The sequence below is a fragment of the Mchenga conophoros genome, linkage group LG7 (genome assembly GCF_057382185.1).
Source record: "Mchenga conophoros isolate Kocher_MC1m ecotype Shallow Benthic linkage group LG7, M_conophoros_male_GT1.1, whole genome shotgun sequence".
NCBI classification, from domain to species: domain Eukaryota; kingdom Metazoa; phylum Chordata; class Actinopteri; order Cichliformes; family Cichlidae; genus Mchenga; species Mchenga conophoros.
In genome coordinates this window covers 33,034,744-33,059,898 of record NC_140532.1, presented here as the reverse complement: position 1 = coordinate 33,059,898, position 25,155 = coordinate 33,034,744, and the positions used below count along the sequence as shown (strand labels likewise).

General features: G+C 39.3%; 1 protein-coding gene across 7 annotated transcripts in view; it reads right to left on the bottom strand.

The window, feature by feature from the left end:
* tcf4 (transcription factor 4) overlaps positions 1-25,155 on the bottom strand; it is a 254,336-nt gene that overhangs the window by 6,273 nt on the left and 222,908 nt on the right. For 3 of the 7 annotated variants that reach the window (XM_085278938.1, XM_085278937.1, XM_085278943.1), the window contains 4 exons: positions 10,763-10,901; positions 6,385-6,550; positions 3,281-3,510; positions 2,279-2,426 (listed from right to left, as the gene is read on the bottom strand). In XM_085278938.1, coding sequence (XP_085135064.1) covers positions 2,279-2,426; positions 3,281-3,510; positions 6,385-6,550; positions 10,763-10,901 — 683 coding nt within the window. Of the gene's footprint in view, positions 1-2,244; positions 2,427-3,280; positions 3,511-6,384; positions 6,551-10,762; positions 10,902-25,155 lie in introns of all 7 variants that reach the window. The other 4 variants (XM_085278941.1, XM_085278942.1, XM_085278939.1 and 1 more) reach the window with 3 other exon arrangements.

The window sequence follows — 25,155 nt, the reverse complement described above, 5'->3', positions numbered from 1 at the left end:
CAACCTTAAAGCTATGAATCAGGTGCAAGTACCGTGATTCAACAAACTGATGGTACTAGTGAGACTGGGATGACTTCCAACACATACTGTGTGTTATTAAATGGTAAATGACTTGTATTTGTATAGCGCTTAACTTAATCCCTAAGGACCCCAAAGCGCTTTACACTACATTCAGTCATCCACACATTCACACACTGGTGATGCCAAGCTACATTGTAGCCACAGCTGCCCCGGGGCACTTCTGACAGAGGCAAGGCTGCCGGACACTGGCGCCACCGGGCCCTCTGACCACCACCAGTAGGCAACGTGTGAAGTGTCTTGCCCAAGGACACAACGACTGAGACTGTCCGAGCCAGGGCTCAAACCGGCAACCTTCATTAAAAGACGAACTGCCAACTCTTGAGCCACGATAGCCACGTGGCATTAAGCCCAATGGCAAAGTGCAGTCTTTCAGTGCGAAGGGTTAATGCTCTCAAAGTTGAATTTTTATTAACCTAACCAGGTAATTTTGGTATCTACTAAGAAGTAAGCGAAAGTAAAAAGCAGTTCAAACGGAAATGAATGTGCATAAAATGTGAACTTTATCCTCCTGACTGAGAAATTTATCCACCTCCTATCAAACCTCCTACTGCAGACCTCTCAGATCACTCTTTTAAAGGCAACTGCCGCTTCAAGGCACAGGTGCTAATGGAAACAATGTGCATAATCTTGCAGTGGTAGCAATATTGGAGAGAACAGCAGTATTTGATTCTGTGGGAAAAGCTTTTTGCCAGATAGCTTTTGTGCATTTTTCCCTGAGCCTATCTGAATCTGAATGACAATAGCAAGTCCAATGTCCAAGGCTCTTAGTTATTGCTGAGCAGCAACAAATGTTTGAAAACTTACAGATGTCCCTCAAAGAGGGGAATTTTTATAGAATTCATTCACTGACTTCTGGATGTCAGAGTTTAATTAATAGAAACAAGTTTCCAGTTCATAAATACGTTATTATACATTTTCTTTACATAGTTTATTGGAAAGTTTACTGGGAATAAACAGAGGCCAAAGGAGCTCAACTCATAGTTAATGATCAGAAATGTAAAACAAGGAGGAAGTCAGAGTTTAATATATTCATGCAAGTATTCTTAGCCTACTATATTCAATGATAGATACTATACACTGACAATAATACACATAAATGTTTTGGTGCATCTGGTTCATCCCACTTAAAGTTACCAGAGTCATGATTGTGCTAAGAAGGTGAAGTGTATAAATAATTCAGTGAAGGTGTTATTTTATTTCCTTCACTGCAAATTCTTTGTAGAGAAACTGTGGTTTTGTCTTAGGTGACGCCTCCTCCTCATCAAACACCTTTACTACTTCAAGGCTACAGAACTTCAGTAAAGAAGCTCACTTACACATTAAAACATGCAAACACAAAAGCAATGTGACTGTACGACACAAGTCCAATTCAAAAACAGTGACAAACACACAATCACACATTAAAAATCGCACTTACTGCCAATCTGTTGTTAATGTGTACCCAGACCAGACAGAAACTCTCTCATGTGCTTGGCTTCTGTTTTTAGTCAGCCTAAATATGCTCTGTTCTTCAAATTCAGTCAAATAATGGGAGATTTGATTCACATGCTGTCTGTGTAAGTTGTAACCTTTTAAACAACAATTCTGCTTTTTGCCATCTGAAAATTAATAATATAAAAACCAAAATATAAAAAAATATGTGAGTGCAGTTCAGGAACCAATTTATTTCAATCTCAGGCTCATTGTTTTGTTTTTAAATTCAAGCTCATAAAATCGAGTGATTAAATCGATGATTCAGTGTGGACATATTAGATTTTACAGCTTTTATTCTGGGAAACCAGCAGATCCCATTAAAACTAATGTTATATTTCTAGTTGTGGTGTGAGGACAAAGAGATTTCTCATGTTGTATTGTAATGCTTGAAATAGTTAAAAAGTACACAGACAGCACATGAAGGAATGGCAGGCATGTGATGAACAAATTATAACTTGCCATGCGTGGAGACAGCCCTAAAAACAGAAACTTCCAATTTATTAACTAAAAGCCAAAACACAAAAATTGCCTTCACACTACTTTATCGTCGCTGCATGCATGTTTTTTCTGCTTGTGATTTGTGATGAGATTCTTTCAATTATATTTTTGCACTGTTTTTTTGAATGACTGATTCTCTGGTTTGAGTTAAAGGTACAACAGCAGATTAGTTTATAAGTGAAATCTTCTGACCATTCAGGGGGGAGGAGATGTTGCTGCGTTTTACATTTGTCCCATGGGGTTCGGCCCATCACCCATGGCGGCGGCGGAGTGGTGCGCTGCGGCCAGTGAGAGGGGAGTCCCGTCTGATGTCACGGTGACCTTCTCCTCCTCGCGGCGCTTCAGACAGGCTGCCTTTGGGTTCAGGTTTCGCTCTGGACAGAAGGAGACAGAGAATGGTTTTCAGGTGTTTTCTCTTATGTCCGTTACTCAGTGAGGTTTCTCCTTCAGCTGGATTCATCGATCCCCACAGACTGATGGCAAGAACCCAAAACTATGGTCTAGAAGAACACAATCAACAGGTGCTACTACTGCCCTCTCCTGGAGACCCTGGGACACTACATTTATATGTGTTATCACCTAAACCTGCAAGGTTTAAAGTCAGAATCAAATCGTGCTTTTATCTGACGGAAACATCTGGATATCTCAGGGATTTTCTTTTAGAAACCTTATATTTGTAACTGGGATATGGTTGAAGCCTAATTCAATCATGGTAAACTGCTTAAAACATATTTCTTTTGCCTTTTTTTTTTTAAACCAAGAAGTAACACAGTTCTCTCAGACACAGGCATTTTCAAGCATGTTTTCAGTTGTTTCTTTCCAAAAAGGCCTCTAGTTAGTTAGTAGTTTTTCATGCTATTTGTTGTGAATAAGACATATATATGAAAGCAGTTATATCTTTTAAGAAGAGGGTTCAAGGTCACTGACAGTTTTATTTGTTTATTTTCAGGTTGTGTGACAGGAATAAATGAAAACTTCTTATCTGCTTTATACAAATTAAATTACAGTCAATGAGACCATAAACTCATCAGGAAAGTCATTACTGAGATCACAGAGCAAGCGAGCTGAAGGCAGGTTTTCTAATACACTTTAACACAGGTTTAAATGACTTCCTCATTGGCTTCACTTTTCAGACCTGGAAGTTATATCCATATTTTATTACCACTCTATTTCCTAAAATACATACAAGGCAAATGTACGTGCTGTAATGCAGTGCTTTACAACCAACCTCGGACTTGTTGTTCCAGACTGAGGATGACAGCCACGGCCTGGTGCAGGATCAGCAACTTTGTCTGAGGTTTGTCGCTCTTCAGGTGCAGCTGGACCATCCTGCCCAGCTCCTTGAACGCCTCGTTGATGTCGCGGACACGAAGACGCTCCCGTGCGTTGTTGGCCATCCTTCGCTCCCTCTCTCTCTCCATCTTCTGCTCTGGAGTCAGGTCCTCATCGTCATTGTTGCTACAGAGACCAACGATGAAGACAAGGACGAGAAATGGAAGAAGAAGCAGGGGATGAAGGTGGGAGAAGAGGAGAGCGAGAAGGAGGATTTGAAGATGAAGGTGGTGTTTGCATACCTGTCTCGTTTTAATACAAACCTACAGTGCTGCAGGTTTGCAGAAGCAAGGTTACAACAACAGCAGGGTTTGGGAACAGACACCATGCTGGGCTGCATTCTGGCAGTTTCAAGGGCTACTCTGTTTTTTATTTACTTTGTCACATATTCTCTGCTTGATGTGGGGTCACATCAAGAAGCAGTTTGAAGATAATTCTTGAAATAAAGAAGACTAACATGGAAAAAACAGAAAAAAAATTGCTGACATGGAACTCTGTTTACTTTGCTTGCCCTCTTAAATCCACTAGGTAAATCAAATTCAAATTTTATTTGTCACGTACACAGTCGTACACAGTCATACACAGTACGATATGCAGTGAAATGCTTAGACATAAAAAGACATAAAAACATAAAAAGCTAATAATAGTGGCTCACTGCATCACAGTAATAACAGAAATCAATCTGATGCAGTGCTGGTGGGAGAGACTTTCTTCAGCAGCATGCACACAGACTGCTGTTTGCACAGCAGCACTAACTTGATTAACTCTCCCACTCAGCACTGGGATCATCTGGTCATGCTACTTCCATATCACTTTTGGTAACTCATCAGAAGGTATTTGTGTTTTAAAGCACACATTGTATATACAGCACCTCTTCAACAGAGTGACAATGAAGGCTCTTTTAGTCTTCAAGATGTTTTATGTATCTAAAATCAATCCAGAATAACTAGATACATAACATACAATGTATATATTATCAAAGCCTGGAATATTCCAGGCCTGGATATTTTCTAACTGGCTGTCACTAGCTAAGCTAGTTTATTTGGTGGTTAACAGTAAAACAAAACTGCCTTATTACTTGATCTCTGCAGTGGTTATGAGACTGACAAGTCTCCTAGCATCCTCGTGATTGTTTAAGCGTTCTTACCTTTGAAAAATATCTATAAGTCAGGTTTGTTAGGCTAGAAACAACTCGCATCTTAAATACAAACTGAATAAAGTTTGAGTTTCCCTTCAGGGACTGAAAAAGCAGGCAACACTGTACACGGGGAGTGACTGATGTGTCACAGCACAACAACAGGTAGACATGGGAAAATCTGTGGCTTAAACAGACGGTCAAATTTGAGAGTGTTTGGTATATAATGAAAACATCCACAAGGTGCTAGTCTCAATGAGCTGAGGAGACAGACACAGAGGTGTGGTTAGTAGGGGTGTCTGATAATCTTCTATAACAGTCAAAATAATAACAACTTTTACCACAGATTTTTTTAACTCTTGTGATCACGTGATTTGTTGTGCATATGGTTGCCTGGATACAAAGCTGGTGACTTCAACTTGGGGCTGAAGGGCGTTTTCACAAATCTCTGCCTTCTGCTTTCTGTCACTTTGAACCCTTTCAGGACACTGGGTCACTCACTGCTGTTAATCATGTGCCATGCTGCATTCTGCTGACAACATGAGAGTGAGCGAGTTTATAAGAAGATAATAAGAAAGAGTGCTTAGTTTATGTCGAGAAAGACAATCAGATATATATATCGTTTTTTTTAAGTAGGCAATCCGTGCAATTCCTCTGCAAAGATGCACCGAATAATCGGACTGCACAACCCTGCTGGTAGAAATTATATTTTTATGGTAGTTTGAGTTAGAAGCTATACAAATGTGTGCTTTCCTGCTGGATCACATGACAATATGTTCCCAAACCCTGTAAAAAAGCATCAGTTAAAAAAAAACAAGTATTATGTTCCTCATCTTCATCTTCAAAAACCTTCAGTATCATCAACCTCATAATTATCAACATGACCGCCACCATCATGTACAAATTTCTGGGTTTAGGATCCAAATGTTTCCGATTGAGTTGTCCTCCAGGTGAAAAGAAACCACAATAAACATCTTGTTTATCTTTGGAGGGCTGAAGGCTGCTCCACTGTATCCAGGACGGGAAAAAACAACAACACTTTCTATCGCTTCATATTTTGCTTGCTTAAGTGTTTACATCCATAATGAGTAGGTTTCACACCTTTAAAACATTAAGCTTTCTCGCCAACAGCAAGAATATCCATAAGTGTTTTCATTGCAGTTGATTTCCCGACCCTGACACAGCGAGACAACACTTCTTTGAGAATATTGACTGCTGGCTCTACTCTGGTGTGTGAGAAACAGTTAAAACCAGGCTCAAGACCATGGAGAGACTGACGGGATCAAACAGGAGCTGCATGTCCACCAGGAACCTCTGCTCCTCCCTCAACAGCGCCGTAACTTAACCAGCCGCTCAGTTAAAAAGGGAGATGCCAGGTGAACACGGACTCAAAGTCTCGTTGTTTACTGAAATATTTAGCTGCTTCTCAACACACTTGGTCACTTCATCAAAGTCCAGAGGCTGGTTCCCAAAACACTCAAAGCTTTAAGTCCTTCTCTGTGGTCCTTTTCCAAAAAGTGACAAAAATACTTTAAATTAAGTAAATATTTAGGGGAAGTCAATTATTTAAGGTAAAAAGATATAATAAAACACAAATAAGAATTCTTCACATTGATTTTTCATGTATCTAGCTAGTTTTTTCCACCTTGAAACCTGCTATTTGAGCATTTTATTACTTCTGCTTTATCCCATATTGGTCACATTGTGGTTTATAATTTCAGCATGCTCTATTTTTGTCTTGCTCTTTATCAATGACACAGGAACCAGAGAGGTCTCCGAGCGCTGAGGTGTTTTGGGAAAATGCGTGTCCCAGCCCAGCTGAGGGTTTTGATGGAAGCGAACGCCTAAGAGGTTGGCGGGGTTACCTAGATCTTGACCTCTCAACAGATTTGAGCTCCTTGCTGTCGGGGTCCTCTTTCTTGGTGTCCAGGGGCTTCGAGTCCTGCAGGAGGTTCTCGTCTCCTTCGTCCTCAGACTTGATCTCCGAGCTGACGGAGGAGGTGCTCTGGCCCTGAAGGCCTCCGGACAGAGCTGCAGGAGAAGAAATGAGAAGATGGGAGGGGTTAAATGGTGCAAACAGGTAAACGCATATGAGCCCGGTACACAGGTATACAGCTGGCAGAATAAATAAATGATTGGTTGCCAGAAAGAGCCAGAATGTGCCAGTTTGTGAAGGGAATAGTAAACTTTGATATATGAAATTATAATTTTAGGGGTAATCTCTTGCATGGAATAGCATTTCTTTGCTTGACAAGATTTTATTCATTTATTTATTTACAGCTCATTTTAGGATAATAATCTAAACCCACAGACGTTGATTCTTCCACCTTTTTTAAGTGTAAGTAAGTGTAAGGCTTGTTTTAATAACCAGCCATCTTCTTAACATGCTTAACGTTAACATAAACTCCAGGTGCCACCGCAGCACGGGACTAATATTTGCTGAAAACGAGCTGTTTCTATTACAAGCAAGAAAACACAGGGACCTATAAAATTAAATGTACTTACAGTCCTGTTTAAAGTCAATACTTTTACCAGATTTTGACATTCATGGTTTGTTTTCAGTTTTAAAAAGTATTGACATTCATGTGGAGATTAAAACTATCACGTTAAACGTGTGTAAAAAGTAAAAAACTGTTCTGATATCTGCTGCTTTTGTGATAAAATGTTTAATTTTAAATAGAAGCATCGGCTGTAAATTTGAAGTGTAATGGTTACATGCCGTGTAACCATTATACAGCATTTACATGATATTTTGCAGAGCACTGTAACAAGAGCTGGATGGGTATTATAGTAGAGGTGGAGATATGAGAAAGTGCACACTATATGTAACAGTTTGATGAACCTGGTATAATGTCTGATATGTTGATTAAAAAAACGAAACTGACACTTTGTGTCTATATTTGGTTTCACTTGTTGGGTTAAAAACAGCTCATTTAGGTTAACATTTCAGATGGTGTTCCTCGTCTTCACAGACTTCCGACATGAATGCAGCATCAGTCCTGGTTGAACCCTATTAATTCTCTAGTCAACCTCCAAGATGGCGCCACTGGAGAGTCGTGGTGCAGTCGTACAGCCTCTCTACCCTCTGACTGTCTCTCTCCTCAGCTGAACAGTGCAGTCTTTATTTGACGTCTGTATGGATCCGTCACTGGGACGCTGCCAGCATCTCAGTCAACACAAAACACTCGAGCACTGTGTTCCCCTCACCCTGTACACACACACACACACACACACACACACACACACGCCAGCCAACTGTCGGCCATTTTGAATCCCCGTCTGCCTGACTGGAGGCATTTTGTGAGCAGCTTTGAGTGACGTCCCGTGTTTGGTTGGTGTGTTTGTGTGTGTGTCTCTTTACATACAATCAACTGTGTGTTTGTGCATAAATAGCTGCAGCGAAATAGACGTTAAACTGTGAAAAGTGACTTTGTGCTTCTGAATGGCTGATTGATAACACGCAGTCACAAAGTGACGCCGGCGGAGACAAACGCGAAATTCGAGGACGCACCTCCATGTTAATTAAAGCTTCTTCTCAGGGCTGTTTCTTTTGTCTTACTCACATCCTTCCCTCGTGTTCTAGCTTCCTTTACCGCTCGGCGTTCTCAAAAGCTGTGAGCAGAGGTTAAGTCTGACGTGTGTTAACACTGGAAAGCTGTGTGGTGTTAACAAAGTGCTACAGCACAATGCACCGCACAAACGAAATCTGAAACTGACTAAAGGTCCTCAAAGTGTCCTTTGTCCAGCAGGCTCTTATTCTGAACAATGTGCTGCTACATTAACAGAGTTTGTTTTTTTTGCCAAAGTTGTTATATACTTACAGCTATTTCCTAGTATTTAGTAGCAAACCCCAGTATATACTTCTTTTGTGTTCTCCTACTATTATCTATTTTAATTATTGCAGTTATTATTTCTGATACTGTGGTTTTTTTTAAGTACTTATCAACAAATCTAGCAATGTTTTGGACAAATCAAAGCTACTTTCTATAGAACACAGTTGCCAGCCCTGCACCATAAGCTCTCAATAAGGTGCCGCTCTCCACTTCTACTCCAATTCATATCACTGTTTTTGAAACATTGGTTATTATTAATTCTTCATTTATTACTTTCTTTGGTCTTTGTTTTGGTAAAATCCAGCTAGAAAACTGTTCTAGTTTAGAATATTCTCTGGAAAAAGGGAAGATATAACAGTCTAAGGCTTCACTCTACACCTCTTTGGTCATGAATTTGTGGTTTTCCTGTTTAATTCAATTCTATGTTGTCAAAAAAATATTTCTGTTGTTACTTATTGTTACACATTTTTGAAAAAATAACTGAAATGAAATTACTATCATTATCAGTTAGACAGCAACAGAGAGGACCATTATCAGTGTGTTCTGGTGGTCTTAGGGCAGCTGACATAGATATAAATGATTGTGTGACAGGAAACAAACATTCGGTTACTTCCAACATTCTTTCTAATGAGTAATTTCACATAAATATATGTGATATTGCAGTACAGTATTTGTACGTAACTTATGCTTGTGCTGTTTTTTTGCTAGACAAAACTGCCTAATTTAATCAGGATTTTAGAAATGCAGAGCAGCAGCTCATGTTTGAAGTTTCTCTGCACTTAAGTTGTAACTGTTAATATATAGTTTTTATGGGCTGTGCTTTAGTAAATGTTTCATACTCGTGTTTATTGACAATAGAAACTTTATTTGGCTGTAAAACTATATAGCAAATGTGAATATGAAACATTATGAACACAGGCTGTTGCATGTAAGCTTCAGAGAACCAGGCTACACTGTTCTGTTCGCATTTTGCAGGCCTATAGGTGCAACCTCATGGCTTAAATAAATAATGGCTGTGATGCGTGACATGTTTAAAACTCTGAATCACAACTGCAAAGACTGACATAAATCCTTATTTTCCAAATGTGTCCTTTTGTTTGAGTGGACCAGACTGTGGATGCACCAAATGGATTATGTTTGTTTAAAAGCCGTGTTTAATTTGGGAGAACTGACTATTAAAATTATATTAATAATATAGAAATCCACGTATCAGCACATGTTATACACTGAAATAACATTACCCAGTTTGTTGAGCTAATACCATAAATATTGCACAAGTATGAATGCAACATACCATCAATATTGTATATAACATAACTATTAAAGTTAATAATTGTTTTGAAGTTGAGAAGAAGACAGAGGAGGAAGCCACAGGTCTGCCACTATAATTGTGCGCTTGCTGCCAAATCCATTTTAATAGCCTTTATTTACAGCCTCCACACACCCTCAGCCCTGTGTGTGTGTATGAGTTATGAACGGATGCAGAAGTAAGGAGTAATAGCTTCTTCTTCTTCTGCCAGAGTGTGTGTATGTGTGTTTTCTCCCTCTCACCTCATTACACACTTGGCTGTGGTCGGCGCTGGCTGAACTTTGCTGCCAGCAGAGTCATTTTCAGCCTTTAAAACTGAGCACAGGGCTAATTTGCTACACAGCGCACTCATATACACATTTCCCTCCTGCATATTCATATCACACACACGGTGTATTTGTTTAGCCTGCTCGGGCGATGAAATTCTGAACCTGACCCAGGTAAGGTTTTCCCAGTTTTCTCTTCCTCCAGTTTATCTCCAGTTTCTTTTTCTGTATGTTTTCTGGTTGCACTTTTTTAGGTTGTCCTGTGTTGGGATTAACTTCCAGACCTCCTATTTTTTCTCTTCTGTTTGTTTACTACTTCTTCTTTTTTGGACAATTTCTTCTCCTCCTCCTTCCTACTAATTATGATCTACTTGAGAGATGCTGCCTTTACTCTTTCTTGGATCGTTGTATTGTTTTAAATCATGTTTGTCCATTGTCTTTGCTTACTTTTTTATTATCATCATACAGGCCCAGAAACACTCCTTTCTTGTGCTTGCACATGAACAAACCCTTGATGTGAGATTCCTCTGCCTACACGAAGCAGTGGCAGATGTTGGTACTGTTTGTCCATCACTGCTGCATCTTTGTTTCTTTATCTGGACATTGTTCTTATTTATGAAATGAAACATCTGGTAAAAAGAAAGACACAGCCGAGAATACCAGTACTTACTTTCTTTCTTGTGCGTACGTTTGAATCGAAGCGATTTTTTTTCCATATAAACACTTGATGTTGAGAAAAAGGTTTATGCTTCAGTGTGAGCCAGGGAACATTCATCTGGGGACACTGGCAGATGCAGCGTTTTTGTAATTTATCTATGAGTGTGCAGGGTCTCACCACGGTACGGGTCAGGCTGGCTGAGGTCCGGCGAGGTGGCTGACTGAACCGGCAGCTGAGGTACCGGCACCTGACCCCCCATCGAATGTCCTCCACGCAAACCGCCCACACTGCTGCCGTCTTCTCTGTGAGAGCCCACCTGGAGAACAGAGAGGAAAGGCGTGAGGGAGAGTTTCAACGAACAGCTGCTCTGATTCTGTCTACAGTCAGGACTGCAAAACAAAGCATCTTCCAGTTTCTAAGTCCAGATGTAATCTGAGCATTGGTCTACTCTGATGTTCTCCAGGTTCTTTTGTAGAATGTCTTAACTTTTGTCATTTCTGTGGAGGTTTTCTTTACCAGCAGGGTTTTGATCTCATGAGCCTTCTGAATTTAAAGGAGTTTGACCTTGATTAAAAACAACGATATATATGTCTGTCACTTTAATTAATTAAATTTAAGTTATACACTGCCACTTTAAAAAACACTTGCCTTCAGCCACTTCACATTGAAAGGTAACGACTATAATATTAAAGAGAGACCGTCTTTCCTATGAGCAAGCACTTGGCAACCGTGGAAAGGAAGAAGTCTCTTAACATGATGAGACCTCCTACTGAACCAGGATCAGCCATCTACCTCAACCAGTTGAGGGGTGAGGAGACAGAGAAAGGAGAAAAGAGCCCCACAGACAACAAAAAACCACTCTGTAGTTTTTAAACAGGTTAATCATACAAGGTTATATAGCATTTTTACTGGGGACTACTTCTAAAGGCGGATTAGCACACCCTGTTGAATTTGGCAGCAGGATGGCTTATGTTGAGTCCATGTGTGTGTTCATTATAATAAGGAACATGTCACCAAGTGCAACATCTGCAACACTGATGTGTTTTCAATAGTTTTTGGACAACAATGGATTTCTGTGGTTTTGTTACACAGGCAATATCCTTTTAATCAGATCAGTTCGCTGATGGCTTTGGTTATTTTGCATGACTTTCTGACCATAAGAAAAATACTAAACATTACGACATATCACTTGAAAGTCAGTAAGCACTAGTCCACACACTAATTTCTTTATTTTAAGCTGAGTTTTTATCAGTTTCTAACAAGAGTTTTAAAAATCCTTTAGTATGGATATTTATATGAAGCAGATGTATGAATTTCATTTACCCTCTTAAAATCCTCCAGGTCATGGACAACCCACCGAGGTAATGGGATAAGATTTGGGAAAATACTTTTATTACTTTAATTTATTACTAATTAGGAGTACTTACTTCATTTCTATTGTCTGTTTATATTAGGAATTTTATGGTATCATTTCACTTTTCATGAAACAAACACTGTAAATTGTAATGAACTCTTCCTTCCTTTCTTCCCTGAGATGTTGTAGTTCTGTCTTTGCCCTGTTGAGGGCAACCTCACCCTTCTAATACACTGAAGATCCCCATCGCTCCTATCTTTCCAATCTCACATGCATCATTCCCATCAGTGTTTTTTTTTATTATTAATTTTCCATTTTTCCAATTTTCCAGACTCCCTGTTTTCACAAGTGTGTGTGTTTGTGTGTGATTGTGTGTTTCAGTACAGGTTCATATCTCCATGTCTGACATGTATATTTACAGTTTCTTCTTTTTTTGGCTCCAAATTGTGTCTCCTTGTTTTTCATGTGGATTTCAGGGAAATACTGTATGGGTGCGTGTGTGTATGTGTGTTCTTTGCTGAATCCTATCCATCTGTCTACCACACACACACACATGTACATGCACACACACATGACAGCACAACAACTGACAATTATCTTAATGCCCATATGTTTAATTGTGGGATTTCTAATTCCCAGAGCACCAAGTAGCTTCCAGCAGGGACTCACTGTTTTGGCACGAGATGGATTTTTTTTTTTAAAGTGTGCGTGTGCGTGTGTGTGCGGGCTTGTTTGTGTGTGATGCCAGCTTTCTCATGGCATCCTGTGGTTCTGGTCTCTTTCTCACCCTCCCTTCCCTGAGCTTTGTTTTACTTTGAACATTTCAGCGGGGCTGTTGATAAATATGAATTATGATGATGGGTATGCTGTAAAACAGTCCGATATGAATGTCGGGTACAGACCTTACACACCAATCAAAGCTGAATGGCAGCTCAAACTTTGCATAGACACACTGTTATAATGAGCCTATTCCGTGCTGCTATTTTATTCGTTCCCCCAGCCTGACAAAGTGTTCGTGGTGTTTTGGGAGTGGATATGTTACCCTGACCAATCAGCAACCAGTGACGTATCCATTTGGCTGATGTCATCTGCAGTCTAGATGTATGTATTAGTGGTTCAGGGCCACCTTCTTATGTAGTGGTTTATAAATTTAATATTGACTTGGCCTGATTCCATAATGAGGGGTTTAAATGAAGCAACCATTCTCACCTGGCTTGTTCTAATCCTTCATCCATTTTATTTGTATACTTTCGTTGCAGTTTAATAGTTTTAATGTTTCCCTAAATGCATGTGTTTTAATAGTCCTCTGTGCACAGGGCACCCATGCAAAGGTGGTAAACTTGATATCACTGGGCCATACTACATATATAAAGGTTGAATGAATGATATAAGAGTTTTTCTGGGGTGTTGCTAGCAGCAGCTAATGAAGCGTTGATTCGCTGGTCTCACGCTGAGATGAAGAGCAGGCTGCAGAAGTCTGGTGAGCAAATTTCTCAAACTTTTCCAAAGACACCGACTCAAAGTGAAGTCACTTTAGGCGATTTATCATGCCGCTTGCTCAGGGATTTACACGTTTTTTCACATATGCATTCCTCGCTAAGACCAGGAAATGGACTTTGATGTGTAAAATCCCCCCATACAAAACTCTGAGCTGCTGATAAGCTCAGCATCAGCTGGCCCCAGCAGGTTCCTTCTTGTGTCACTAAACTGCAGGTTATGTGATTCTTCAACTCCTGTAAGAACATATATGCACCGTGAAATCGGCGCTCCTAAAAGTCTTTATGATCAGTTGCTGCACCGTGTGCCTCAGTTGGTATTAGCGTAAAAAACACATGACACTCAAAATAAAAGCAGGACCAGGATTCCAACTTGGAAAGTAGAAAGCACATCCAGCTAGGAAATCCCGGATGCTGCATTGGTAAATAGACATCATGTTATGTGTTGCTTTTCTAGTCATCCATTCACATATACATGCATACAGAGCTTTAGAAATCACTCAAACACTGGCGGATGCATCGGTGCAATCTGGAGTTTATTGCCCTATGAAATTTGGACATGTACGCTAGTGCAAACATTTACTTAAGTCCAACAGAAGCTGTTTTCACAAATTTACTCTGTGACAATTTGAGGACAATTCAGGACATTTTCCACATGCAGCACATGGCAGGGACTGCTTTAAACGGCATTGCACTCCTGGACGTGCTCCATGTGGTTTAGGTGAGGAAGGTGCCTGAGGTGCAGGAAGAAGGACATATGATCCCCACTTGCTAGAGAAAAATTTACCAGACAATTAACTTTGATTTTCGCGTATCAGCACAATCTGACGTCACATAGGCTTCTTACTGGGGAAAGACCAGTTAATATCTGCTGGGGATTATCTAGAAAAATTATTTATTTTAGTGCATGTTTGAAGGCTACAGTTGGGGAAACAGTGTATATGGATTGTGCAGATGACAGAGCAACACAAATGTATTTTTATTGTTTTTCCCTTTTAAATAAGTACCCAATGACATCACACTTTTTCCTTCAGCTTCTAATACTTTTAAAGACGATGAGGTCTAGAGGTGGTGTTACACATTGCTGTCAGTTTCAGAAAATCAGCTTTTAACTAGATCAAATCTTAACGGTGAAGGTATGTTTTGACATATTTTAAATGTCTTATATGCTGTGCTTCACTAGTTCAGTTTTTATGTATCCTAGGATAACCATAGTGTAAATAAGGTTGTTTTGAAAACCAAATCCCTCTGTCTGCCTGTTAATCCAGCTGGCTGACAGCGAGGTCTTGCCCACCACATGCCAAACTCCCCTCTCGCTCCGTGCAAATATCACAAAATGTCGACAGGCTTGTCAGCATGGGTGTGTGTTTCTGTGCGCGCATGTGTGTGTGTTTCAAACTGAGCGCCCTCCACCTATCCGTCCATACGTCTGCTTGCTCCCTTATTTATTGTTTGCCTCTCATCTTTCTTTCTGTCTTTTCTTTTCCGTTCTCTGCCTTTCATCACCGCCTGGATTCCCAAATGTAAAATGGCAGCAGAGAGAGAGAAACGGAGAGGGTTTCGTACATTTTTAATGGAGGGCTTTTATATTTCAACAAGCCTTCCCTGTCTCTTCCTTAATTTAGTTCAACGAGGAGAGAAGATGAGGAGACAGATGGAGGAGAAAAATATAAATAAATTACACATAAACTGATCTGCTGCTGGTGTAAACCCGATAGATACCACAAGGTGCAGCCACACCCACTTAGGCACCATTCTTCAGGTTTAAATATAATATCAGCTTTTCAACAAACGGAGATGTCAGAATGTCCCTGAATGCAGCAGGGAGACTTTTAAAAACAGTCACGAATTCATTAACATGTCACAACAACTTCGTAACAGACAAAATTAATTTTCCAGTTTTCACATGATAATGCAACTTTGATTAAACATAAAAATAGAAAAATATACCTCTGTAGGTTTAATTCTGATTGACTATAACTAATAAAGAATGGCTGCCTTGAAGAAGAGAAGTCATTATAAATGTAATGAATATGATTTAAATCAGCGGTCCCCAACCCCCGGGCCTCGGACCGGTACCGGTCTGTGAGTCGTTTGGTACCGGGCCGCGAGTGTTGAGGCTCAGGTGTGAAATGTATGGTTTTCAGGGTTTTTATCGGTTTTCAGTGTTATTTTGTTATCGTTTTTATCGTTTACTCGGTTTTCCTGGGTCTTTTCACGTGTGTTATGAATAAATCTTCTTTTCTTCGGTACCGGTACTAGTTTTATTTTGTTGTATTTATCCGCAACACCTTAAAGGCCGGTCCATGAAAATATTGTTGAGCATAAACTGGTCCGTGGCGCAAAAAAGGTTGGGGACCGCTGATTTAAATAACCAACTTCCCCTCAGGTGACACAGGCCTAGAGACTGGTCGGCAACATTCTGTCAACCACACGTCACTAGGGAAAAATGTGGTCCTTAACCAGCTGGCAAACAGTTGCTGGTAGCAGCTAGGTAAAATTAATCAAAAAGAGGTTTACAGTGCTGCAGCTACACTGAAAAACCTCCAAATGTCTCTAGACAACTACAGGTGACTGTGGCAATGTGTTAGCAACCAAAGCAATCACAAAAAAGTTTCTGGTGGATCTCACTCTTTGAAGCAGATTTTTCCCAGCAACAGCAGGAACCATTCGGTAACCAACTGGGGAATACATATTTTTCCCTAGTGACCAGAGGGCACAAGTGGCTCAACGGCCAGTCTCTCATCCTTTATCCCAGTGATCCCTAAACTTTTATATGAACTAAAAAAGTAAACAGTGCCTCCATAAGTCTCTGCTTCTCTCGCTGTGTACAAGCTAAGCAACCACTGCAGCTGCTAAAGCCACAACGCTTGTGCAGGAGGAGGCCGGGGTGGATAGATCAGTCAACATCCTGTTTCATATATTTTAACAGAAACCCAGACTCCCGAATACCTACCTAAGAGCTTTTGGTAGATACTAAGGAACTACTGCTGGTTTACACTGCGTGAGGCTTTGTGGTTAGGCATTCAGATGGTACTGCTGAAGGAAATACAGTAGCAGACTTTGTCATACCCAGGCTGGTGAATGTTAAGAGGTTCAAGTTTAAAAAGTTCCCAGATTTATAAAAAAAAAAAATCAAACAATGAGCTGATGGATAATGTCTCAGTCTGACAGGCATGTGTACGTTTGTTTCCGTTTAACTATTTGACAATCATTGATATGCAACACATTTCCATCGCACCTAATAAGGGCTAAAAGGGTTTGTTCGGCAAACCTTTAGGCAAAGAATTACAGTGTAAACATTCTACATTAGTAACAATATAAGGATATTGGAAAAATTTGTTTTAATGTCATCCTAAAATAATCTTATCTGATTTTATCCCTGTTCCAACAACATTAATTCCATTATTTTATGTACTGTATAAATGTTCTTGCAATGAACCAAGCAGAGTCAGAGACAAACATAAAGGCAAAGGTGCTGAGTACCTGTCATCTGCAATGCTACTGATCAGTGGGATCAGTGCACTCTTTTAAAACGAGTGTGCGAATCCAATGATTGCGCAGGAAGATGAAGGAGAAGAGAAAGAAGAGAATTTCTGGGTCACGGGATGACACACATTTCTCATGCAGTCGTAAACAGGAGGGAGAAGTCTGCCCCTGCTGCTGCGGTCACAAATCCGAGAGAAGGAAAATAAACTTTGCATCTCTGTAAATTGTAATATTTCACCCTGCATTAGTTGGATTCCTGCAATTTCCATTTGTCGTTTTCAATTATTGTTGAAAAGCAAAAAGAAAACCAACTCTGCAAGATAAAATTCAGAGCACAGAGCAGGAGAGGAGATAACATAAAGCAGGGTGTCCAGTGTGGTGTCCCAACCTTAGCATGTTGGTAACTGCATCCTCTTATCTTATTTTTGTTACAGTCGTGTTTTGTTAGATTTTAGTGACTGAACTACTTGGTTAACCTAAAGTTAAAAAAACATTCAAAGGAAATCTCTTCATTTGTTGCTTCTTTATGATAAAAGTGGAAAAAAAACAAAAACAGAAAACGAGGAAACATCTTCCAGTAAATATAAGAAAAAAGAAAAACCCTCACACCTCTGTGACGTGTTTTTAAAGACATGCTAAATCACTGTGAGACCCAAAAGTAAACCACTCGGTTACAATGCAACACTCTTCTGTAGCTGTGATACACATTTGCTAATGAAACTGTAAATAAACTTGAACAAGCGCACACACTGCTACACATACTGGAACATTGAACACAGCCTTTCCTCTGTGCACACTGAACGTTTGACAGAAAGCACCTGCAACATCAGCGCGCACACACACACACACACACACACACACACACACACACACACACACACACACACACACACACACGACTGCTATTGACATTGGACTTCCACAGGGGAAACTACAGTGACATTTTCCAGTGGTGTGACATGTATGCATTTTTCCCCCAATTTCCATTTAATTAATGGAGTGAAGGACGACAGACTCCTTGTCACTTAAAATGCCGTTTAAGTATAAGACATGAAACAGAGGAAAATAGGTGGACAGAAATGGAATTATGTCATGTGGAAAAATGTTGTTCTTGTTATTTTTTCCTCTTTTGGAGCAAATTCCATCAGGATGATCTGTTATTTCTGTTTAAAAAATAACCCAACTTTTTACTTGTAGTCTTAAGTACTTTACCTTTAAGATACCAACAGATAAATTACAAAGAAAAATTTGTGTAAACATTTAACAGTTACTGTGTTTAAATCTAAAAGTGCAGCTTTGCAGCTTTCACCCTTTAACTTTTTAAATGTAACTTTCTTTACGTTATATGCACTGTTGACATGCACTGCTTCTTTAATAGATTCAGTGTATTTAGCTACATGTATGTAAGATTTTCAGATCTGAATCTAGGACAGCAGCTACTTTTTGCAAAGATGTCCATACTGTTTAAAATATCTTTTTTTAAAATATTTTTTTCTTTTTCCTTAATTTATGTATATAAATATAGATTTGAATATTAAAGCTGATGAAGTTCATTTATTTTATACTTGTACTATTTTTCAATATTAAGCATACTTGCTATGTTCCTATTACTTATTTGTAATATGAGTATTTATTAAACAATACAAAATGAAATTGTTGTCCCATTTGGATTTTCATATAAACATGGATGAGATTTATGCATGTTCCATTGCTTCTGCTTCAAAACTATGTTGTATCACGTAATTATCCAGGTTGTTACAGTTTATTTATCTAATTATCTTCATGAACAAGAGGCTGAACACAAATACCCAATGATCATAACCTCATTCTCTCATAAATATTCATAATACACTGCAGAGCTGTTGAACAGAGCGCAAAGGCAAAGTGTTTTAACCCAACTTTACGACCATATAAGCAGGAAGGAAACTACCTATGTTCTTTTGAAATAAATGGTAACCATATTTAAAGCATTTAAACATTTTTTCTTTTCATTTCAGTTTTTTGCTGTGCAGTCAGCACATCACTTCCATTTTTACACCTATTTTGAGGCATCATGGCCAGCAGTATGGGGCCACTTGCACATTACAATTCTACTCTATATTATAACTGAAAATGCCATTAAAAACCAGGCACATTAATCTGCTCCAGCCTCGACTCTTCTGGGAAGGTTTTCCATGAAAAATTTTAGGCCACAGGGATTTGTTGGAAGCATACCATTGTCTGAAAAAAACCACGGTGTGCCTTAACATGGAGATTGTAACTACTATTGTAAGGAGGTAAATGGGGGCAGTAGATTTCTATCAGCTTATATGAATGAATTTAGTGTTGCAGATTATTAAAAGACATAAATGTGTTTCACAGCACTGATGCAGATTATGATCCATTTCACTTTACTGTAACCCTGCTTAATGGAGGGAGGAAGAGAGGCTTTTCTCTCTTAACCTTTCCCCTCTTTTTAGAGACACCCTCCAAACTGAGCCAGGATGCAGTAAAATAATGAGCGTGACTTAAACACATCACTGGCAGGCAGACTGCAGAGACAGAAAACAAACTCTAAAACCTTCAGTGAGAGTCTGGGGAGCACAGTCTTTTCTTCCTCTCCAATTTGTTTTAAATCAGATCACATTTAGTTAAATGTCACATCACTTTGCTGCTCATCTGCTTTGTTGGCAGCATGCAATGATGGGATCAAGCTACTTTGATATCAGCCCAGTGATGGTCCAAGATCATTTAAGTCACTTGAATAACAGCATGCCTAAATGACAGAAGGGAAAATGTTGGAACCCATGAGCTAACTTCTGTCTTTACATATTTTAATTTGTGTGCATGATGCACTGATGCTTATGTACTGTATATGTCTCCCCCTCTCACATCAGTCTACCACCTGTTTTCCCAGAGTTATGACCTCAGCTTGCAGGCGTCTCTGCCTAACACTGCCAAACTACATACAGCTGTGAGTATGTGTATGTGTATGTGTGTGTGTGTGTGTGTGTGTGTGTGTGCAGCAAGAGAGAAAGAGAAGTAAGTACATCTAGACAGCAACATCAAAACAAAAAGGACAGAAAAAATATGTAATAATACAAAGTAAAATGAGACAAAGGTGTGTGTGTGTGTGTTTGGGAAAGAAATGATTAAAAACAGACACAAAACAGAGTAGTCACATGTGTAGGGGAGTAAATGGAAAAAAACAAAAACAAATGAGAAACAAAGAGTGAAAACAGAAGAGGAGGGGGACTAGGAAAAGAAAGACAGGAAAGGGAAGAAAAAAATTGAGGAAAAGGGTGGGAAGGGGAAGGAAGAAAGGTAGGAAAGGAGCGATAGTGCATGCATGCATATAGAAAAAGTAGTCAGTCTCAGTGCAAAGACAATGGAGTCATTTTGGAGATGACATCACCCCTTCCTCTCTCACTTGTTTCTTTTTTTCCCTGCATTTCTATGGAGTCACTTCCTTTCAAACTTCCTGTTTATGCTGTACACACACCAATAAATTTCCACAATGCCTTTGTGGCTAATTTTCCAAAACGTTCATTAAATTAAATTATGAGTACATGGAGTTTATTTGTCCAAACCTATGACAATATCCCTTAACTATATTCAATGGCAAGCTAAGATGTTTACAGGAGAGCCAGGTTTTATTACACAGACCACAATACTCGCCTCCTAGGTCACAGTCTTTGTCAGTCATGCTTCTATTTGCTAAAAATAAATCCAGAATTGATTAAATCAGCATTTTGCTGCTGTGGCTTCAGAGACGTGCAAAAGGTGTCCTTTGCATCTGACGCAGCGATGTCTTATTTTAAGAGACAGTTTTCAGAAGCAAACAAGTCCACATGTGGAGTTTAAAGGGTTTATCAGCCGGGGAACTGGAGTTTGAAGCTTTTTTTTTTTTTTTTTTTCTTCACACCCTGGAGGACGGGGCTGTGGCCCCCCCACACTCCCTAGCAGATCGTTACATGGAGAAACCTTTGGAATACAAGCGCGCTGATCCACACAGGTATGCACACGGGTGTTCACTGCTCGTAGACCCAAATTACACCTTTCTTGGCTGCTACTTCGAAGCACATCTGTCCTGCGTGCTGCACAACAACATTGAATATTTAGTATTTACTGCTGTTTACACTTAGCTAGATTAATGCGATGGTGTTGTGTTTAGTATGTTGCTTTGTTTTTTTTTTTGTCTTTTTTTTGCTTGTTTTCTATTCTTCTCTCAACAGGTGATCCAGGAGATTTTTATTTTTTTTCTCCCCCCCTTTCTCACTGTCCCTCTCCCCTTCTGTTTTTCCTTTCTTTCCTCTTTCTTTCTCCCTTTCCTATCCCTCACTCATGTCTGTCCCATCTGTAACATCTGAAAATAAAATATAATAAATAATAAAAACAAAGATCGACCAAATGGACCAATACGGCAATGCCACGATGATCCATTTGGCAAACTAAATCCATTGGGTATCCTTGTTGGTCTTCAGACAACAATTCTGAAAGAAAAAAAAGAAAAAAAAAAAAAAAAGAGTTTGAAGCTTCAACATTGTGCTGTGAAGTCAGAAGCTATCTTAGATGGATGAAAGTTGGAGTACTAAGTTAAAAGCTAGCAACACTAGCAAGTTTGATTAGCAAGCTGCATTCATAAACAATATGGCTGCAAAGAAGAGACACAGTTAATTAGTGCTAAAGTAAAAGACTAGAACTGAGAAACTACCCTAAGAGGGTAAGACTGATTTTTGTACCACACTGTAAATTTGGGCATTTTAATGCTTGAGTCTGTGGAGATTGGCTCACTTTTGAAGGCAGCCTAAAGTGACAGCTGGAGGAACTGCAGTATTTGTTGACTTCATTTTTTGTGCTACATTTCGCTCACTTTTTACTTCTGCTTTCACTCACCTGTTAGCTTTGGTCACTAAAAACAACTTGGTAAACTTGAGGCTTGGATTTATATTTGCCTCTGGAAACATTAGCACCATTAAAAAATTATCTAGTACATTGAAATGTGATGCCAACAGGTTACAAGCGTCCATATGTGACAGTTTTGGAGTGAGAGACCTGTTATAGTACAGATGCCAAAACACACTGTGCATCTCTGTAAGACACCAGCAGCTTTGACAAAATGCAAGAAATTGACACCATGGGAATAAAAAATGAGCTGAAAGTTTACATCTGTTCACACAAGTGAAGACTTTCAACACAATATTTTTCAAAAATTTTCACACTTATATCAATATTGAAGATCGCATTCATCACACAGGTAGCCGCAAGAGAACTTTAAGCCAATTAACATCTTATAAAAAGGTCTCAATTTATTTTCCTTCGCTTCTGCAGAAATGTCCAATAAGGACTGGTTTAAAATGAAAAGAAACAGTTTGGGAGACCCCGTGAAGTGATGTGACCCAGTCAGAGGGGGTGTGATGTGTGCAGTTACAGAGCTGCTGTGTTTTCAGTCTTACATTAATGAGTCTATTTTTCTATCAGCCAATAATCCAAAGCCTGAATAAACACACACACATGGGTCCTAATGACAACACAGGGAGTCATTTATGAGCTTCTGTGTGCGTGTGTGCTTTAAAGAGCCCGAAAGTAAACACTGTTTTTCAGCACTCATCCGTCACTTCATTTTCATTCTCTTTTTCCACCGGCTGCTTACATATAAAAACAAATCCAAAATGTATTTGGATTAGTTTTGCTATTAATCCCAAAAGTAGTTTAGAAAAATATTAACCTTAACAAGAAGTGAACGCAAAATGTTTTCCGGGGCTGAAATTCCAAATCACTTCATGAAGCATAATGCCAAGTTTGTATCTGGGGACGTCCAAAGAGCAAAGAAGTGCTTAGAATGATCTCCAGATGAAGCGGAAAAGTAGTTTGCAAGTATTTCCCTTCATTTTAAGCCAGCAAATTTAACAGCAAACTTAAAATTACGTCACGTCAAACGCATTTTTTCATGTCTCTCAAGTCTAACAGAAACTTTTAAAATGTTTTTAGAACTTAAAATCTGAATATCAGCCAAAGTCTGTGAGTAGTTTTTTTTTCTTAAATATATGAACAGAGACATCATTAAGCTTCCTATTAATTTGCAGGATTTACCATTATTATATCATCCTCTTATTGACTTCCTTTAGCGTACAATTTAAATGTCTTTTGAAATCAGAATACCAAACTGACCTATTTGGTTTTATTTTGGTAAAAACTATTTGATGAAAGTAGCTGCATAACACTAAAACCTACCTGTCAGTTTCTCCACAAATACTATCCCCAAAACTAGTTTCTAAACCTGAACATCAAGCTAATAACCCACAATTCACAGGGTACAGTAATTTATTACTGTACAGGTAGAAAGTGACACATTATTTTTGCCATTGTCAGCATCACACAAAATAATGGGTATTAAAAATTTACTGACTAATGACAAATGTGACCATTACGTTGAGCAAAGTTTGTGTGAGGTCCCTTTAGGCAATCATTGTATGCACGTTTCATTAAAATCTGACTAATACTGTAGGAAGGAGTAGCGTTTCTAATGATTTGTGGATGGATGGACACACGAAGGATGCCTCGCCCTTTTCTCTTCACGATGCTAATAGCAGTGAAATAGTGACTTTCTTGTGCCCAGCTTTGGTCCCAACCAACATGCCTTCAAAGCACAAGCTAAAAGAGGGAAATGTCCCCAGTAGATCAGCAGCTAAGACTTCTCTGCACAGCTTAAAAATGACACATCCTAATTTGACTCATTATTAAACACTTAGAGGTTTATTAGAAGCATTTGCGTGTGTAATCTAGTTCAACAGCGCTTCACTGGGGCTAGCCCTCCTCATGTGATGGATGAAATGTTTGAAACACTTTGTACACCAACAACTGCTGTAATGTCACCAAGTAGAATCAAAACTTTCTGTTTAAGCTTCATAAAAACAGAGGTTGTTGTGTTGGGTTAAAATAGGCTGCCCACGTGTTCCTAATAAAACGCATGGTGAGACTAAAGAAGCAGGAAGGACAAATAAAAATACGACTGTACGCAGGAAGACCGACAAAACTGGACGACACCTATGAAACTCTGAGCTGCAGTATACAGAGACAGCTGGACAGACATGCGTGAGAAGAAGATGATCTCTAGGGGAGCCAGCCAGCACACACACCAACGCACACAACACGCCCTTCAACCACAGGTGCTCTCCATTTAGAAAACAACACTTCAAAGTAAATACTTTAACAAAGAACAGAGACAGAGGGACAAAGCTCCTGAACTACTGTAGTGGGAACACAGCAAAGTGCTGCTGGCATCCCCTACAGCCTGCTGTGCTCATTACAGCCACAACAAAACATTGTTGGATCAAAAACGCTGCCAAAAAAACAGGCCTGCAAATGAGGAGTATTTGCAAACTTTGAAAACTAAAACATGATGTCTTCAAATATCTTGTTTCTCACATAATACATAAATACAACTGTGGCGGTTTCAAAAAAGAGAAATTATGTTTTCTATTATGTTTAGAATTTGTTTTGTGGAATCTCCTTAAGGAGAAGAGGACGAGGTGGTCCTCAAAAACACGGAAATCTGTTTGCGGAAGCCAGCCGAGGGGCAGCCAATAGGAATAAAGGGAGCTTATAAGAAGGGGGCCTTACAGGGACAGGAGCTAAAACAGTTTGTGTCATAAACACTTAAAACAACATAAACGGCCATCACAAGGTAAGTAAGGTTTTTTGGGTTTTTTTGAATTACGCAAAGTCTAAATATAACAATGTGGAGCTGGAAATGCACATAATTTGACTTTAAAGGTATTCTTGTAATTTAAGATATTCCATATGGTGTCGAAGTGGACTCAACATAAGTTGAAAAAGGGCCATGCTATAATTTTTTGTAATACCAATTTGTACCGCAGGATGGCGCAGTGAGTGACTGAAGCCCTTATTTACACATGTATGTCACTGAGAGCGCATATTTATTGTAAATACAAATATAGATGAAGCCGACAAAGCCTGTTGAAGATATGGTGGTAGTAAAAGCTAACAGGCAGTCCACGCACAAAATCGTGTTAAAACATTGCGCCCTGGTGGTGAAGGTTTTTGTTAAATTCTGCAGAGGGTGATTACAAAAAGCACCTTTAATGTGACTACAAGTGACAAGAACTTTGAACTAACAGACAGAAAATAGCTCATTTCAGATACTGCCCGAGCTTTAAGACGTAAACAACGCAGGTTTGGCTGAAGATGTTCAAGCATCTGGAATTGTTTATACTGTGTACTGTATTTTA